The sequence below is a fragment of the Poecilia formosa genome, unplaced genomic scaffold (assembly GCF_000485575.1).
Source record: "Poecilia formosa unplaced genomic scaffold, Poecilia_formosa-5.1.2 Scaffold598, whole genome shotgun sequence".
Classification (NCBI taxonomy): Eukaryota; Metazoa; Chordata; class Actinopteri; order Cyprinodontiformes; family Poeciliidae; genus Poecilia; species Poecilia formosa.
Window position 1 is genome coordinate 79,735 of NW_006800537.1, and position 18,846 is coordinate 98,580.

At 47.1% G+C, this 18,846-nt stretch overlaps 1 protein-coding gene and 2 long non-coding RNA genes across 4 annotated transcripts in view; 1 reads left to right on the top strand and 2 right to left on the bottom strand.

Moving 5' to 3' along the window:
* The first annotated feature begins 3,370 nt into the window (after window positions 1–3,370).
* Window positions 3,371–18,846, top strand: part of LOC103130011 (nuclear factor of activated T-cells, cytoplasmic 1-like) — a 22,756-nt gene continuing 7,280 nt past the window's right edge. For both annotated transcript variants that reach the window (XM_007541282.2, XM_016665600.1), the window contains exons 1-6: window positions 3,371–5,961; window positions 6,467–7,406; window positions 7,520–7,679; window positions 10,344–10,546; window positions 11,736–11,908; window positions 12,926–13,066. In XM_007541282.2, the coding sequence (XP_007541344.1) occupies window positions 5,943–5,961; window positions 6,467–7,406; window positions 7,520–7,679; window positions 10,344–10,546; window positions 11,736–11,908; window positions 12,926–13,066 (1,636 nt within the window). In that variant the 5' untranslated portion in view covers window positions 3,371–5,942. The remainder of the gene's footprint in view (window positions 5,962–6,466; window positions 7,407–7,519; window positions 7,680–10,343; window positions 10,547–11,735; window positions 11,909–12,925; window positions 13,067–18,846) is intronic.
* LOC107834371 (uncharacterized) lies at window positions 9,686–10,357 on the bottom strand. The gene is made up of 2 exons (XR_001660168.1): window positions 10,115–10,357; window positions 9,686–10,007 (listed from the first exon to the last, which is right to left on the bottom strand). It is a non-coding gene; the product is annotated as an uncharacterized LOC107834371 (long non-coding RNA).
* Window positions 12,358–18,846, bottom strand: part of LOC107834372 (uncharacterized) — a 10,070-nt gene continuing 3,581 nt past the window's right edge. Inside the window, exons 2-3 of the long non-coding RNA XR_001660169.1 lie at window positions 15,888–15,893; window positions 12,358–12,368 (exon numbers count right to left, since the gene is read on the bottom strand). This is a non-coding gene — a long non-coding RNA (uncharacterized LOC107834372). The remainder of the gene's footprint in view (window positions 12,369–15,887; window positions 15,894–18,846) is intronic.

The following is an 18,846-nucleotide window of genomic DNA, read 5'->3' on the forward strand; positions in this document are numbered from 1 at the left end:
CTTGGGTTGGGAAGATTATAAATTTCAATCTTCCCTAAAGTCTCTCCGATACATCTCAGTTCCCAATCATCCAAATTAGTTTGGTTGTTCCACTGAAACGAAACCAGCAATTTCTCCAAGATCGATTCCAACTCGGTGAGTTTTAGAGTCCTCGTCTCTGTCCACACCAATAGTCTGAGTGTTCGCTAGTTCGGCCAAGTTCGTCACAAATTTGTCGATAATCCAGGAATCCACAAGCTCCAAACAGCAGAAATCCTGTTATGAATAAATCCAGGATGAATCCTGCCGGGTGTATCCCTGCAGGACAAGAGGCTCTCCTGTGCCCAGACTTCTCGTCGAAAATTTGATCAATTGCATTGAGAGACCAGTTGACCAGATCCATAATTTGTACATAGTAACCAGTTAGGAACCAATCAGGAAACAGGAACCAGTCAGGAATCTGTTGGGAACCAGTTAGTAACCAGTCAGGAACCAGTTAATTGATCGGGTCGACCAGAACTGCAACATTCGTGACATGAATCGGTCCAGTTCTGTGGCCGTTCTGAAGGTCGACCGGGTTAAACTGGACCAACCCTAATGAAGAATCAATCAAATTTTATTTGTAAAGCACATTTCAGCAGCAAGGCATTTCAAAGTGCTTTACAGCATGTGACATTGAACAAACAGTAAGAAAGAGAAGAAATTTTGAAAAAAAAAAAAAGATTGGAATTAAAAAAATAATAATAATATGAAGATGACCTAAGACTTTTGCACAGTTGTTTTAAACATTGGATGTGCAGCGCCGCTGCTCTGAACTCCTGATCATTTGTAACTATCATTTATGCTTTGTTCTGGTTTCATGGGATCGGGTCGTGGCGCCGTTCGATTTGAACAAACAGGAAATCGAAGTCCTAAACAAAACTACAGGCAACTCCTGCGTCTTCACAATCATACGTTCACTTATATATATATATTGACATTATGAAATAGGAAACACCAACTTAAACCTGTAAATAAACTGGCTAAATTCATGTCCACCTCGCTGCAGCAAACAGGAAGGGGCGGGACGGACTGTCTGTCTCATACCTTATTTGGAAATGGGGCCATTCCACTCCGGAAGTGAAGGGGGCGTTATTTCCTACACTGTTCTCCTATTATCTCCTGTTTTTATTTTCTTTTGAAATCTGTGATGCATCCTCACCTTTAGGAAGTATTTTCACTCTCAGTATGTTTTTGAACTTCTTATTTACTTCAGCGCCACTAGAGGCAGTAGCAGGCCCAAAAAGATGCAACCAAGGAGCAGATTTAGAAGTACACAGAAAGCTACAGAATTTGTTAAACGCTGTGAGCTGCGCTGAATAATAGAGAAAAGTTCAAATACATGCTGATGTAACCGGATCCTTTCTACGTTGTGCTGGTTATTGAGTGATCAGGCTGTGACACGGTTCGTCTTTAAAATGGGTGATCGATTTATTTTGAAGAGAACAAAATACAGAAAACAACCGTGTTATAGGCTGCCTGCTCCAAGTCCTCTCCCGCAGGACAACTTGACAAAAGGAGAGGGACTACTGCTAAGAAGCGGGAAGTGCAAGATAAACTATAAGGACAGGGCCCGAGGCAGCAGCATTAATATAGATGGATATACATTACTGGACTAGACATGACGTGACTCATCGTGCGCTATTGCTGTCCATTGGTCAAGAATATACCGCAATCACGTGTGACCAGCAGGTGGAGATCTTTTTAAAAGCTACAAGATGCACCTGAACCCAGACTGAACATGTAACCCAGCTGAATTTTATTTGTTTGTTCTGTGTTATTTGCTTTTCTGTATTGTTTTTCACTTTATGGGTAGTGTCCCTTTAAGAGCAAAGTACGACATCACTTTACGGCAGCGTTCCGACTGCAGTTACTAGGGAAACTCCCGGGCTTTAGAGTTTCAGAGCTGCTGCGGAGTAGAGACATGCCAGTCTCTGCCGTCCTTCTGCATAGCGCCAGACTTCTTTATGCCTGATATATGATGTTTTCCTGCTAGTGCATTATTGTGGCCGATATCGGGGAAAGGAACACTGGGAAGGTGCTCCTGTGCCTGCGGAGGAAGAGAGAGAGGCCGCGGAGTTTCTGTGTCTGTGGACATCGGCTACCGTCATCATTCTGGGTCGCCATCCCAGCCAGGACAACCTCTTTCATCGTTTTGTACGAATCAGACACACACACACAAATATGGAGCTCTTTATGAACTTTTTTTTTTGCTGGCCAGCTTCTTTTAATTTAATTTTATTCTTTTTTTTACCAAGGACCCTGAAAGGATTCTTTATAATCTAAGTTTTTATTTTTCTTTCTCTTTGTGGTTTTTCCAGGAAAACTGTATGACAGTGTTGAGACGAAGTTGGATGTGTTTCAGTCCAGTAACTTGTAATAAACATAACTGGTTGATAGTAAACTGCTATCTGAACCCGAGTAAATTCTGTTCTTTGGTTACAAACAGTGCACAACATTTTATTAAACAATTTCCTTAAAACATTTCTCTTTTAAAAAAACGAGGCTTCAGGCCTACTACTTGGTCCCTGGAACAAAGGGGAACACATAAGGTAAGGACAGACAAGTTCAATTATTCCAAAAGAAATAAACAAAACATGCAATGCAAAAGAAATTAGTAAATCAAACAAACAAAAAAAGCAAATTAGTAACTTCAATAACACAACAAATAAACTGTAAAAGGAAACACTTCAAACAATGGAACAAATCATTGTCGTCATCCAGATCCAAATGCCCTTCAATTGACCTTACCAAGCTCCGCCCAGAAACGCCCCCTAAAATCCTGCATGGCTCACAAACAAAGCCTCACAGGGCTTAGTTTCTATGTGTAAACATGGCGTCTTTCATTTCGACTGACTCTCTGCAGAGTATTTCTGAGTCGATTAGTGTAGCATTAATGCCGGATTTTCACAAAATATCAGCCACGACAATGGACAGGGGAACCAACAAGTTCATGTCATCTCTTATGGACGACATCAAGGTGTTTGAGCCACGCGATGCCTCCAACATTGTGCGCGTCACAGCTAAATGCTACCGGTTGATGAGGAAAACAGCAGATCCTCACACCCTCAGCATAAATATAGCTGTGGACAAGATCACTGATGCCTATTGTTCTTGCAAGGCTGGGTAAGTCGGCATTCATGGTTTTGACGGTTACTTTTGGAATCAGTGATTTCTGTTGTTGGCAAATGTTTGAGTGTGCCAAGGCCTGGTACTCGATGCTAGCGTGGCTAACACCATTACAGTTTCGTAAAAAGCCTTTTCAGGTAACAAAATCTTTAATGCATGTCAGATACGGTACACATTGCATATTGATCTGTTCAGCTAACGTAAGACTGTGTAACAGACAGGCTTCAAGGTGCATCGGTCCTGCCATTATGCTGTACTTGGCTAAAAGGTTCTCATAATGGATGTTTTTATTACTGAAGCTGTAAATCAGAATCTCAAATGGATAAACAATCACTCAAAATATCCCCATTCACTAAACACAAAGAAAGCAAAGTAATAATACTCACACCAGCACACACTCCTTTGTTCTTATTGATGCGGTCGTGCACAAACTTTGATCCAAGCAAAACTTTCCGTTTCAGATTTTGGAAATCTGTGAATTTTAGTTCCACAAATACGATCAGGATACCTGACATCGCCTGTACAGATTCCCCACCGACAGTGGAGAACCGTTCTTTATGGAGTCCTGACGCAAAAACGTCCTGCCGGTGTTCTGTCAGATAGCATACATGCAGTCAGTGCCCACGCATGCGCATTAAGAAGTCCGACCGTCAGTGGAGTTGTCAGTTCAGCATACGCAACAAGTTATGACGAAAATAAGTCATTAAATTGCTTATAATATCATAATATGGTCCATGGGGCCAGAGGAGCAAAGCCCCGCCCACACAGCCTGCCCAACCAGCAACAGGTTTAGTTGAGCGGCTCAAACAAACAATGACAAGACAGCAGAGCGTCCAAAGGGCTGCAGCTCCAAAACACAATCAGGTGCCTGAAACAGAAAACCCATTAACGGTGGATCCAGATAAAAGAAATCAAAAGCTAAATCACAGGTAGCTTACCCAGGGGTGGAGACTCAGCCTAACCCGGGAGGAAGCGGGTCAGCAGGTGAGGACCAGATGGAAGCCACAACAACCCCCAGCTGTAGCCGGTAAGGCCATCAGAGCAACACTGCAGACACGGACGATAGGTGTAGCACCCAAAAACCAACCACGATCCCAGCCACGGGTAGCAAAACTGGCACTTACGACCTCAGACGAGCCGATCAAACACACAAGCCAACATGTAGCCGCCGATTGTAGCAACAATGGGAGAAACAAAGACACACACACACCTTGCAGCGGCCTGTCCAACTAAAAGGCACCTGCCTCGCCCACCAATCAACGGTGAGCTTCTAGCTGCACCCGGTGTACAGAGGGTGGATCACCATCCATCTGAAAAATGGACGAAATGTTTAGCGGTTAATTCAAACCTGACAGCCATAGATAACAAGGTTCAATGGTTTCACATTTAACAGGTGAGGAAAAAGTTTTAATCCAAATAAAATATTGAAAGACTGAGCAGTGGGTCAGTTATGCTAGCCTAACTGTTGTTAGCCCGCTTTTGACTTTAATAACCTAACATGTGCTGCGCAGTTCGGTGTGTTTTGGTTCCGTTAGCATTAAACAGGTCAACCCGCGCTGTGTTCAGGCGAAGATATATTAATATATTAATGACAATATAGACATAACGCCTGTAGCAGACTGGATGTTCTGTTTTGGTGTTTTTGCTACTTTTTTGTGTGGGAAATGTTAGTTGTTTGGGATTGTTCCCCTCATCGGATTGAACGTCTCTCTGCTTTATCTGCTCGTTGAGCTGTTGTCTATGGGTTGCCATGGCAACGGGTCCGCGTGTTCGTGATGCCGACACGGAGCAGAAAAAGAGCAGAACTGGTCTCCATTTCTGTTCTTCACCTGTTTATCAGCTTTATTGCGATTCATAAAAGTTAAACAAGCGATAAAAACTGAACTAATCCCCTCTGTTCGTAAAACGTGATGATATTTATAAGTCCTTAAACTACGGCTCCTACAGCATATTTAAAATAAAACGACTGACCAATATAAGAGAAATTGGCCTTTTCTTGCATCTTGACAGAAACTAAACTGTTTATAGATTTGTATCACGGATAATTTATGCATCAAACATCAGTTTTCTCAGTTTTATTTTAAGTCGTATTTAATTAATATGATAATAAATGATGGCGCTACTAATATTTTCGTGACGGATTTCTGCTCGTCCTGCATTGGAACTGAAGGGTTTTCTGGACACAAAGCATCACATAGCGACCAATAGGCGCTGTCTAATCCCGTAATACATATCAATTAGCAGGAGTAGGAAAGACATAAAAATAATTAACTATACTACATTAAGAAATTATATTTAATCCTCAGTGCTGCTACATGAAGCTCATTTTGAAACAATGAGAGTTAAAAACAATATTTTGCCCCCCTCCTGCCACCTCAGATGTTTTTCTAGATCCACCCCGGGACCGATCCGAAAAGAGGAATACATCCCTGTTATCTGGGGATGAGGAATCTCCCCTCCTCCTCTCCTCTTCCTCCTCTTTCTCCTCCGGGCGCGCGGCGCTGCGTCAGAGCGCGCAGGGCGGCGCGTGGCAGCGCGGGGAGATCCCCGCGTTTATAAGCGCAGGAGTTTCTCAGTGCGTCACAGCGAGCCGCGCAGCCAGGATCCCCCGGCCCGGTCCCGCTGCGCCCGGCGTAGAGAGCCAGGAATCGACCGCCTGTTTTCTGCCAGCAGAGTTTTCCTGGTTTTGGACTTTGTTCTGGTTCGGAGCAGAAGTCGTGGTTCTGATCCGGTTCGGAGGACCCGCAGCAGCTGGAGCAGCTGTATGGAGGATCTGAACTTTTACCACAGAGGAGATGAAATCTGCAGAGGAAGGTGAGTTCACCTTTTCCTGTCTGGATTTGGGACTCTTTGGACCCGGTTCGGATTGGTTCTGGAAAACCCAGTTGGATTCCATCTGGAGCTGAACCTGGGGCTGATCCGGTCCCAGTGGGCGTGGTTTGGTTGAAGATGGTCCCGAACCTTTCCTGACGTGTCAGAGTGGCTGATGCTTTGTTTGGACCAGACAGGCATGAGGCTAACGGTTCTGATCTGGGTCGGAACCGGGTGGAGGCGGGTCGGAACCGTCTGGACCCCAAACCGTGTTAGTCCAGCAGTGGAAGCTGGTGGGACATGAAGTTGGCTTCAGTTTTCAGCAGTTTGCGGTTCTATTCGGTCTGGGTTCTGAACCGGACCTCCATGGATCTTACCTCAGATTCATATTTATTGTAACATTTCTATCAGTCATTATAGCCTTGTTTCACCCCTGAGCATGATACTGCCGCCACCATGTTTTCCTGGTTTCCATGGAGATGCTAACGCCTCCCTGCTCTCCCTCCAGATACCTTCGGCTTCTCGCCCAGCGTCAGCCTCTCCCTCCCTCTGGCCTCCCAGTTTCTCCAGTCCAGCCCCACCATTTCCGTGTCCGTGGCAGAGCCTGAGACCTTTGACCCCCATGACAACCCGCAGTCGGCCGGGTTCTACTCGGCGGTGTGCCCGGACGGCGGCGCGGCCCTGGAGGGCCCCCGCATCGAGATCACGGCCTACGGCCAGTTGCCCGAGGACGAGCCGCAGCAGGGCGGCATCCCGACCGCCCAGCGGGTCGCCTCCATCGTGACGCTGCCGCTACCCGGTGCCGACCTCTACCGCGACCCCAGCTGCCTGAGCCCAGCCAGCAGCGTGTCGTCCCGAAGCGGGCTCTCCGACGCCTCTTTCGAGTCTGGCTTCTCCTACAACTATGACAACTCGCCGCAGAACTCGCCCTGGCAGTCCCCCTCCGTGTCCCCAAAGGGCTCCACCCTGGCCCTGCCAGAGGACGGCGCCGCCACCTCCCCCCGCATCGATGCGACGGACGACGGCTGGACAGCGCCACGGGGGTCCAGGCCCGGCTCGCCCTGCGGAGCCAAGAGGAAGTACAGCTTGAACGGCTTCCCGTCGCCCCGCTCCTCGCCCCGCTCCTCGCCCCGCTCCTCGCCCCACCTTAGCCTGATGGAGGACAGCTGGCTGCCTAACACCAACCAGTACACCAACTCCGCCATCTTGGCCGCCATCAACGCCCTCTCCACCGATGGCATGGCCGACCTCGGCGACGGCGTCCCCATAAAGGCCCGGAGAACCAGCCTGGAGCTCAGCCCCACCATCAGCCTGAAGCAGGAGCCCAAGGGGGCGGAGCCGCACCAGGACGAACCCCCGGCCAGCCGCACGGCCCTGAAGAAGGAAGGCTACTTCCTGGACGTTCCTCAGAACCTGTTCAGCTGGACGAAGCCCAAGCAGTTCCTCAGGTAAGGCCGGCGTTCAACCAGCAACCTGGACAGGCTGGAGGGTCAGGAGACCAGAACATAGGTCCATCTCCTGGCCCGGTTCTGATCCTCTCCCTCCTGTTGCCCGGTTCCAGCCCGTCTCTGCCGGCGCTGGACTGGCAGCTGCCCAGCAGCTCCGGCGCCTACAGCCTGCAGATCCACGTCCAGCCCAAGTCGCACCACAGGGCGCATTACGAGACGGAGGGCAGCCGCGGCGCGGTGAAGGCGCTGGCAGGCGGACACCCGGTGGTCCAGGTCTGTATACCTCGGGTTTGTTTGTTCTGACAGCAGGTCCGGTTCGGTCTCTGCGCCCGTTGTGAGGCGGACCCGTCCACTCAGCCGCTTCCTGTCCAGACGACGGGTGACTCACAGTTTTCCATGACGTCTCCGAGCGGCGCAGACAGAAATGCAGCGGGCCGCTGGAGCTGAGTCACGCTCCGACCGCAGCAGGCTACAGTGGTCCGGCCCGGACGTGGTGCGGCTATAAACCCGTCCCCCCCCCAGCGGATCCTCGGTTCTGGGTAAACTCAGGCTGGGAAAGTGAAGCAGTGGACTCTGAAAACAGCTTGCGACATTCCAAGCAGCCGTGCAGCTTCGCAAGCAGACGCTAATTAAACAGCTACAAGAAAATACGACTGTCAGAAATGAGCCTGAATGTCGGGAGCAAACAGGAAATACTATGAATACTACTGAAATATTTAAGTACTAGTCGTGCCTCAAGAAAACTGTTTTCTTTTAAACACCTGAAATTTGATGAGCAGAAAGAAGAAAATGATTGTTTCACGTCTGTTCACAACAACCTGCTCCTCACAACGTGGAGTCATGGTAACCCAGGGTTACCGTTGAGGTGAAGGAGTCTTTAGAGCCGCTGCAGCAAAAACATCCTGGTTTGAACCCTGCAGCTTCTCTCCTGCTGCAGCCCAGACACAATCAGGACATCTGGACACTTTACCTCAGTCTGAATGGGACAAGGCTGTCTCTCTCTGAATGCATCACTCATTCATTCATTCATTCATTCATTCATGGACAGACGGAAACCAGGTCTCATACTGATGCAGCAAACTGAGCTCAGACTTCCAGAACAGGAAACTCCGAGTCAATACAGTCCAGAACTGGACGGGTCCAGATGTGGACTGGTCCAGAACTGGATGGGTCCAGATGTGGACTGGTCCAGAACTGGATGGGTCCAGAACTGGATGGGTCCAGAAGTGGACAGTCCAGATGTGGACGGTTCTGTTCTACAGACTCAATCCAGAGGTTTTACTCGGCGCGTTTTCCTCTGTGAGCCTGGAAGCTGCAGCAGCTGAAACATCTGGAAACGAAGACGTTTCCCAGCAAGCGGCCGACGCTCGGCTCGTGTTCCTGAGAAGGTGCTAATGATTTAATGACGGGTTCCTGGCTCCCTCCGCTGTAGCCCCCAGCCACACAGACCACCCTTTGTTTAGGCCGCTTCCCGCCCGGCTGACATCATGGTGTTCTGCGGAGGCGGCGGCAGCTAACCGCAGCGCTGACTCAGAGCTGCTCCTGTGGTGGGCTCGGGGGGGCCGCAGCCCGAGGCTGACCGTAGCTGCTCACGTCTCTGAAGCTTTAGTTCTGTTTGACGTGGGGTTATGCAGAGGACTCAGGAGGCGTTACTGTCCTACCGCAGAATATGGAGGAACGAAACATCCAACATCAAGCATTGAAATACCTTCAGACATGTGATATATTTCTCTGGAGTAGCGCCTGCTGGTGGCAGCATGATGGAACTGCTCCTTTGGTTCTGATTGGTTCTGTTTCAGACTAAACTTAATCATTTTCTGATTGAATCGTTGCAGTTTGGACAATTATTCCCTCTGGTTCTGCTGATGCATAACCATGGCAACAAGGTATTGCTCTTCCAACTGGGAGCAGCCGATTAGAGTCTCAAAGCCCAGATAACACCTAAACTTTAACCCCTAGCCTTGGATGCAGAGAGAGGAGGAAGTTCCAAACGTCTCTTCTGTCCATCTTGATCTCTGGATCAGATCTTTAACTCCGTGTTTCTGACAGAGCAGCAGCAAAAGCAAACAAGGTGGATCAGCAGAGCTGCTAACAGCTGCTGCTGTCATCCAGGACGTGTCACTATCATCTCTGCTAGCATGTTAGCATGTCAGCACAGGGTCTTCGGTCAGAGGCCTGTCCAGATTGGCTGTAACATTTACTCCCCTCCATTACAAATGTTTGAGAATTGCGTTAATATTTTGCTGATGTTGAAAAAACATAAATTCACAATCAGGGTGTTTCCATTACATAAGAAATTTAATTCAAATTTCATGTAAGTTTGTTGATGCAGTCAGTCATTAAAAACAAGCCGTGCCGTTATCCTCCTGCCATTTCCTGTCGTCTTCTTCATGTTTTCCACCAGCAGTAAAATCCATTTGCTGACCCGTCAGTCACTAATTTCAATAAATGTCGCCTAACCTCGGCACCGAAACCTATTTAAAAAATGTGGGTTTTTTTTTTAAATGTGCGTGTCTCTTTTAAGCGGATTTATTTTTCATCCATTTTAGACAATTGCTAGCGCTACTGAGTGCTAGCAGAGAGGTCCAACATTTCATGTCCCTTTGGAATAAATGAAGGATTTATGAATTGAATAAAAGTTTAAATCAAATAAGCTGAGAAGTCCTTTAGAATAATCAACGTTGATAATGCTAATGCTAGCATATTACCTCCTGTAGGCGGGTAAAACCAGCTGCTGGTTTCGAACCGTTCCTCTTGCTCCGACTGGACCTGCTCTGGAGGCGCTGCCGACCCGAACCAGGCGGCTTCGCTAAATAGCAGTTAGATCCCGAAGAAACGAGCATTCCTCGGCTTCAGCCGCCGCTCGCCTTCCATGTTTCGCTTCCGGTTCCACAGGAAGTCCTGGTTCCTAACCGCCACTCTTCTCTGGCCTTTCAGCTCCACGGCTACATGGAGAGCGAACCTCTGACCCTGCAGCTCTTCATCGGCACGGCGGACGACCGGCTGCTGAGGCCCCACGCCTTCTACCAGGTCCACCGCATCACGGGAAAGACGGTGTCCACGCCGAGCCACGAGGTCCTGCACAACAACACCAAGGTGCTGGAGATCCCGCTGCTGCCGGAGAATGACATGCGCGCCATGTGAGTAGAAACAGGAAGTAGAATTAAAAACCAGCAGCTAACAAGCGGTGTCAGTGTCAAATTCATTTATATAGCACTTTAAAAAGATGTAAAACTGCACCAAAGTGCTGTGCAGGAACGACAATAAGACAAATTGATAAAAACTGAGTATCAAAACACTACTTCAAATAAATGCCAAAGAATAAAAATGAGTTTTCAGAAGCGATTTAAAATGATCCAGGCTGTGGGCAGATCTAATCTGGAAAGGTAAATTGTTAAATAAAATAGGAGCTACTACAGAAAAAGCCCGATCTCCTTTTAGGTCGGGTGTGAGGAATAGCTGATTATTTGATCGGAGGGTTCTGGGCACAGACTGAAATTTTAAAAGATCCCGAAGATAAGGGGGGGACTAACCCATTTAAAACTTTATAAGTTAATAAAATAATCTTAAAATCTATTTGATAAAAAAGCTAAAGCTGCCTCCGGATGAGGAGTGGTTATGATGATGATGAGTGGGCTGATGAAGAGCATGGGTGATCATATCCAGCAAACAGCAGCTAATCTGCATCATGCTGTGAGACTGGAATGTGTTTGGACCTCTGTGTCCGGTCCAGTCCATTCTGGGTTTAACACCAAAAATCTCCATGATTTCTGTTTGAGCTGTTAGTGCTTCGTAAAGTGATCCAGGACAGAATTCTGACGGATCCGGATCATTGCCAACAGTTCAGTTTGGTTTGAATATGAAATCTGTTGGGAAAATCCGGCCTAACCCGTAACCGTAACTCGTAACTGTAACCCGTAATCGTAAAACGTAACCGTAACCCGTAATCGTAAAACGTAACCGTAACCCGTAACCTGTAACTGTAACCCGGTCTTCAGACTGTCGGTCTGTGTCTGCAGGACTCGGCTCTCGGCTTCCACACCTGATTGCTTCACCAGAGCTGCAGACAAGAATGTAGGGAGTGTTGAAATGTGTGCAAAAGTTGACATGAAGTAGCCTTTAAGGAATGCACCATGGAGCGGCTCCACAGCCAAAAAGCCAGAGACGGTTTGGAGCGCCTCGCAGAATGAAAGCAGTTTGATGGGAGCAGCAGAGTCAGACAGGAGGAAACTCCAGGAAAAACATTTCCAACTCCAAGCAGATCCAGGAAGGAAGATCTGTTGGTGCTGATGTGCGATCTCACGCCTCACTGAGTTTTTCTCCCGACAGAATCGACTGCGCGGGAATCCTGAAACTCCGTAACTCCGACATCGAGCTGAGGAAGGGCGAGACAGACATCGGCCGGAAGAACACACGTGTTCGGATGGTGTTCCGGGTTCACGTCACCCAGCCGGGCGGCAGGACCGTTTCTCTGCAGGTCGCATCCAACCCCATTGAGTGCTGTGAGTCACCATAGTTCTGTCCTCTGCAGTCAAATCGGTCCAGTTCAGTCCTAATCTGTCTACACCTGCCTAATCTAGTCTAATCTGGTCCAGACCAGTCCAGTCCTGGTTGAACCTCCTGAAGAACTCTCTGAACCTCCAGACTCAGATGAAAATGTGTGAAATGGGGAAATGGATCAGCCAAAGTAACACACCCCTTCCTGACACAGTGGGACACTGTGAATTTCACATTCTTGATCCCAACACTTCTGCAGTATTCGGAACTGGAAGTTTATCACAGGTGATACATGATGCTCTGTGGTTTCCTGTCTAGACTCGCGTCAGACAGGAAACAGGCAGGCAGCAGCTTGAACTGCTTTAGCGGTTAGCTAAAGCAGGCGAGGTTTCCCTCTCAGTGAGATTTTAGATTGTTGGTTCCAGAAAATCAGTGATGTGTTGGTAGAAGAACATGTTGAGCTGACTAAGGTTCATCTGGAATCTTAAGAGTAAAACTTAGTGAACTTTTCCTGGATTCCAGCTGACCTTCAGCACTGGGGGTTGAACTCTGTGATCCATCCATCCATTTTCTGAACACCCTTGTCCCTCAGTGGGGTCGGGAGGGGTGCTGGTGCCTATCTCCAGCTAACGTTCCGGGCGAGAGGCGGGGTACACCCTGGACAGGTCGCCAGTCTGTCGCAGTGAACTCTGTGATGTCAGCGGTGAAATGAGTTCGCTCCTCAGTTCCACTCTGAGCTGCAGAGGAACCCACAAGTTTCCAAACCTGGAGAACTTCATCATAAACAGAAGGGTTGAAGGAAACCCCCTGAACCTTAAACCAATGTCTGGAGGCTGGACTTTGACTGGGCCTCTTGGTGGGACCCAGTAAAGGTCCAGAGGGCTTTCCAGCAGAAACCAGTGAGGCAGAGTTAGCAGCACATGTAGAGCAGAGCCTGCAGCCGCTCAGTGGTCTGGATGCTCAGGCCCGCATGGGGAGTGGGTGTGGATGAGCCGTGACCGGGTTCCCGTCTCCCCCCGCAGCCCAGAGGTCGGCGCAGGAGCTGCCGCTGGTGGACAAGCAGAGCCTGGAGACGAGCCCGGCCCCCGGGGGGGGAACCATGGTGCTGGACGGACACAACTTCCAGCATGACTCCAAGGTGCTGTTTGTGGAAAAGGCTCAAGGTAAGGGGAAGGGCTGCAGCCCTTTGTGTGTGTGTGTGTGTGTGTGTGTGTGTGTGTGTGTGTGTGTGTGTGTGTGTGTGTGTCTCCCTTTGCTTTTGGAGAAACCCCAGGAATCCCTCCCCCGTCAAAATATCGTCTCTCTGCCAGAGCGCCACATGTGGAGCAAATTACTGTGGCGTATTTTTAACCCAGCAGAAGTTTCCATTGCCTGTTGAGAAGAGGAATGATCACAGCCGAGTGTGTGTAGGTGTGTGTGACGTGGATGTAGACCCTGCTGCTCGGTTTCAGCTCCCAGATGTTCAGCTGAGGTTTATAAACAGTAATTAGCCTGATTAGCTTCAGCAGTGCTTCATGGGTGGAGCTACAGTTGGGTGGAGGCAGAGCATCGTAGATCGGAATCTTGGTCACCATGGCGATGGAGAAACCGGCTCATTGTTTGCTTTGTGAGGACGGGAATTGAAAACTTCTGGCTGTGGAGCCGTCAGAGGGACTGGAGAGACACTGACCTCTTGACCTCCTTCACATCCTTCTTCATTTATCACTGAGACCTTCACAGCAAATATATGTGAAAAGAAGAGAGGTGATTTCAGAGGAAAAGACGGGATGGAGAATAATATTTTAGCAAAATAAAGACAAAAGCTTATGATCATTAACTTTAATATCCAAGTAAAAAACATTAAATCATGGAAAGAAAATTCAGCTGCTGGATCGGAGACGGATCTGGAAGATTCAAACATAAAGAGATCTCATAAAAATGTGATTTTATTAACAGGAAAGAATTTAGTTTTAGTTAAATACTTAAATCTACAAACTTGCTAATCTGGTAACATGCAACTAAAACCACAGAGAAAAAGATCAAATGATGAAGAAACTAAAACTAATGAAGGTAAAAACTGTAAAAATATCAAATGTTTTGCTGTTTAGCGACACTGAAAATATTAATAGAATCTGAGCGTTAGCTGAAATAGTTATGTTTTAGTTAGCCTTCAGCCACAGTTAGCTTAGCTGCCATTAGCTTGCTAGCTATGGGGTTCCATTTGTGTCAAAAATAAGTAGAAGTCATATGTGTAGATGTGTCGTTGCTATGTGTCGTTGGTCTATGTTGCATGTAGATTATGCATATGTGATGAACGTTGTTGGTCCATGCTGTTGGTTCATGTCGTTGGTCCGTGTTGCTATTGCCTGTTCTCTTCGCCATTAAAAAGTCCTGAAGTAGGTCATGTATGATCAAATTGTTTATTAAATATTACAAAAATGTTGGTCTTTCAATATCAGTGGTTTCAATAAAATTGTTTTCAAAATGTTAAGTTTTCTACCTCGTATTTTCTTTAGCCATTAGTCAGGGCAGCTAACGAGGTCAAGGGGTCCTGGCCCAGTGAAGGGGGCATTAAATTGCTTTTTAAATCTGTGATATATCTTCATTTTTAATAAGAATTTTCACTGTTGGCATCTATTTGAACTTCTCTCTTATTTACTTCAGCGCACCTCACAGTTTTAAACAAATTCTTCAGTTTTCGGCGTACTTCTAAATCTGCTCCTTAGTCGCATCTTTTTGGGCCTTCTACTGCCTCTAGTGGCGTGGGGTGGTAACACAACTAATGTAATTACATTACTAAATCAAAATGCCACAAAGTATTTATTATTAATTCCGGCATTAGGATAATAATAATAATGTGCAAATCACAAACTGGATTCCAAAAAAGTTTTACCCTTTTATTGAAACCACTGATATTGAAAGACCAACATTTTTGTAATATCTAATAAAAAATTTGATCATACATGACCTACTTCAAGACTTTTTAATGGCGAAGAGAACAGGCAATAGCAACACGGACCAATGACGTTCATCACATATGCAGCGAACGCATATGCAACATAGACATATGCAACATCTACATATGCATCATCTAAATGCAACATAGACCAACGACACATAGCAACGACACATCTACACATATGACTTCTACTTATTTTTGACACAAATGGAACCCCATAACTAGCAGGATTTTTTGGGAGATTTTGAAAACTATGTAACTCAATGGCATGAAAACAAAATAAAATTCCAAGAGATAAGCTCAACCTTACCGAAGCATTGGTGATGAAAACGCTCCCCTGAATGAGGTTTTAGCCGACAAAACTCGATAGCTGCCTTTAGCTGCAGCCTGCTCCACTCAGGACAGTTCCGAAGTTTAATACAAAGACATCTTAAAACCGAAGCACCTAAATTTATCATGCTAAGCTATTATTCCTACCCAGCCACCACATACTGTGAATAAAGCTGCGATGGACGAGAAGAGCTTAAGCATTCTGCGCGCTACTTCTGAGTCAGGAGCCGTTGCTCAGCTAGCGGCTAGCGGTGCTAGCGGTGCTAGCGGGTGCTAGCGGGGCTAGCGGGTGCTAGCGGGGCTAGCGGGTGCTAGCGGGGGCTAGCGGGTGCTAGCGGGTGCTAGCGGGGCTAGCGGGTGCTAGCGGGGCTAGCGGGTGCTAGCGGGGCTAGCGGGTGCTAGCGGGGCTAGCGGGGCTAGCGGGTGCTAGCGGGGCTAGCGGGTGCTAGCGGGGCTAGCGGGTGCTAGCGGGGCTAGCGGGGGCTAGCGGCATGTCAGGTTGACGGACAGCAGCAGCTGCTTCTCTGAGGTCATAGCTGGTGTTGTGTTAACACAACTGGAAGCTGCAGAGCTGCAGTCTGAACCCAGCGAAGAACAAATTGATCAGGAGGAAGAAAATGAAGGCAAGGATCTGGTTCTGACTGGGTCCGGTGTTCTGACTATCTGTCATACCTCGTGGTAAAACCAGGAGCTGAATGCAGTCCAGAGACCAGGACAGAAAGCTGCTGTTCTCTGACTGCCTGTTTCTCCTGGAGCAGATTGAACCCAGGTTACCCAGTTTTCTACATATTTTACTGCCCGTTTCTTTTTTTCTGTGTCTTTTTGCCGCCTGTTTCCGGCCCTGAGCGGCGTTGTTTCTCAGGCCGTTTCTGCAGCTCAGATGGTTAATAACCGCAGATTTTTCCGGATTGTTCTGGAATTTTCCGGCTCTGGATCTCTGGTTCATCGGCTCTGATCCAGGGAACCACCTTCAGCTGTGGTTCCCAGTCCGCTGTGCTGGACTGCCTCCAGTTCCCCCAGTTTAACGGCGGAGCCAGAAAACCGCTCCCAGTCCAGCCAGCTTGTAAACCAGTTTCCTCTGCCGCTCCCGCTGCGCCCAGGCCGCCTCCCGGCCTCCACAAGGATCAGACAATGCGCCTCAGTTATTTGTCATGTTTTGTGTAGAACTGGAATCAAGCGGCTCCTTGTGCTGCTGAGCTGCAGCTGGGTGGAGCTGCGGGCGGCATGCGACCAGAACCGCCCAGCAGCCGGTAAATATAAACACATGCGCTGTGGCTCAAAGAGCTGGTTGTCCTCCGCTGGCCGGACCGGGTCCAGCAGGCAGCGGCGCCGACTGCTGAGAGCTGCCAGAGCCTGTCGCCATGGCAACAATACGCAGAACCAGCATGTTGACCCTCAGTCACGTTCTGGTTGGTTCTGCAGAGAGTCCTCTTGTCCAGAGGAGCTTCTCCTGCAGAGAGCCACCTTTAGGTTCTTCCTCATCATATCAGGCAGGAGTATTTGACCATATCAGACTCTATAGGACTCAGTTAGCAGGTAAAAGGTCAAAGTCGTGACCCTGAAAGTCTCTACTCTCTAGAACAGCGGTGGGCAGCTCCAGGCCTGGAGGGTCTCCTGCAACTTTTAGCTGCATCTCAACTTCAACACACCTGAGTCAAATAATGAGGTCGTTAGCAGGACTCTGGAGAACCTGGCTGCACTGAGGAGGAGATTCAGCTGTTGGATTCAAGCGTGTTGGACCAGGGAGACGTCTAAGAGCTGCAGGACTCCGGCCCTCGAGGACCAGGATTGCCCAGCCCTGTACTAGAACCAAGATGGCTGCCAGACTGCGGTTAGAGCTGCACCAGGACGGAAGACAAGACGGCCGGGACAATGTTCTCCAAGATGGAGGAACGCAGCAGGTCATTAAAGGACTCGTGGACCGCTCTGTCTCTTTGACAAGACGTCAAGCCGCCATCTTGGAGAGGGCGACTGCTCCACTCAGCATTATGATTGTCAGGCGCAATGAAGGATCAGCACATTTAATCAATAACTCACTAAATACTGAACAGATTTTAACCCTTTTTTACTGGAAACCTCATTCAAACAGTTATTATAGCTACATGTACAAGAACATTTATTTATTCAAGTATTTTTTAATTGTATTGTCACATGATTCAGCATATTTAAATTTCTTAGAGGGGAAAACAGAAGAGGAATATAAAATTCTGATATATAGGACTCTGGAGAACCGAAGCAGAGCATCATATATATCAGGGGTCCCCAAACTTTTTCCTGCGACGGCCACATGACTGTTCCCTTTTCTGGTCAGGGGCCGGTCTTAGTTTTTCGAGAAAGAAACCTTAGAAAGGTTTTGTTGAGGGGGGGGGGGGAGAATTACTGCCGACGACATATTTGCGTTTGTAGATAGATTTTTACCCAGAATGCAAATGGAAAAAAACCGTGAGCAAAACAGTGACTGGTACTGACTAGTATATATTCCATTGAGGGAAACTAAGTTTCATATCTGCTCAAGAGCGCCCCTGGTGGTTGAAGAAAAATCCACATATATATGAAAAAAAAAAAACACTGAATGCTCTCTGGTATTGTTCAGGGGGCCGGACCAAATGAGGAGGCAGGCCAGATCTGGCCCGCGGGCCGTAGCTTGGGGACCCCTGATATATATGATGAGTAGTTTACAAAGCACACAGCCACTCATAATTTTTTTCTAAATTCTTTAGTAATATTAATACATATTTATGTAAATATACAAATATATCAGAGATGATTAAATAATGATGAATACGGAATAATATATATTGGGTTATGTATATTCTACCTTCAGAGTGGTTCAATAAATTCATCCTGTCAGTGAATCTGTTCCTCACTTCTTCATCAGCCTTCCTAGGGGGGCTGAACCTGGTGTTACCCCGAGCTCTACAGCTATATCAGCCGGTGGACATAAATACAGTATAGTAATATTAAGTAATCATAAAATATAAACGGTAATTTGTCCGTTTATATTTTATGTTTATTTTACAGAGGGGGGTGGAGGAGCTCCATGCGCAGGATGGGAGAGAGTGCACGCGCACTTTATGGGGTGTTTCCATCATAGACATAACATAAGGACAGACCCTCATGGACCGCTCTCTCCTATTGTCGCTGACGAGATTTAGGGCGGCCATCTTGGAGCGGTACTCCACTCCACTCAGCTTATGTGTTTAGCAGCACAATGACTATCAGCGGATTTAATTGATCATAACAGCTTTTCTGTTACTGTAAACCATATTCAAACATCTATCAAAGCTACATTTATAAACAATTGTATTTTTTAAGTATGTTTTTAATACATAGTTCAGCATATTTAAATATGTTTAGTGGCTATAACAATAGAATAGGAATGGAATATTCTGATATCGATGTATGAAGAGCATATTACAAAGCACACAGCCGTTCATAATTTATTTAATAAATTATTTAGTAATATCAATATATATTTATATAACTATACAAACACAAATAAATAATGATTAATAGTGAATAATATATATTGGATACATGTTTATATGTATGTATATACATACTATATATAGATATATGTATGTTTTCCAGCTTCAGAGATTCAGCAGCTGATCGAGTCCAAGATCCGATGTGAGATTCATCCATGCTGCAGTGAATCCGTCTCTCTTTATAGAT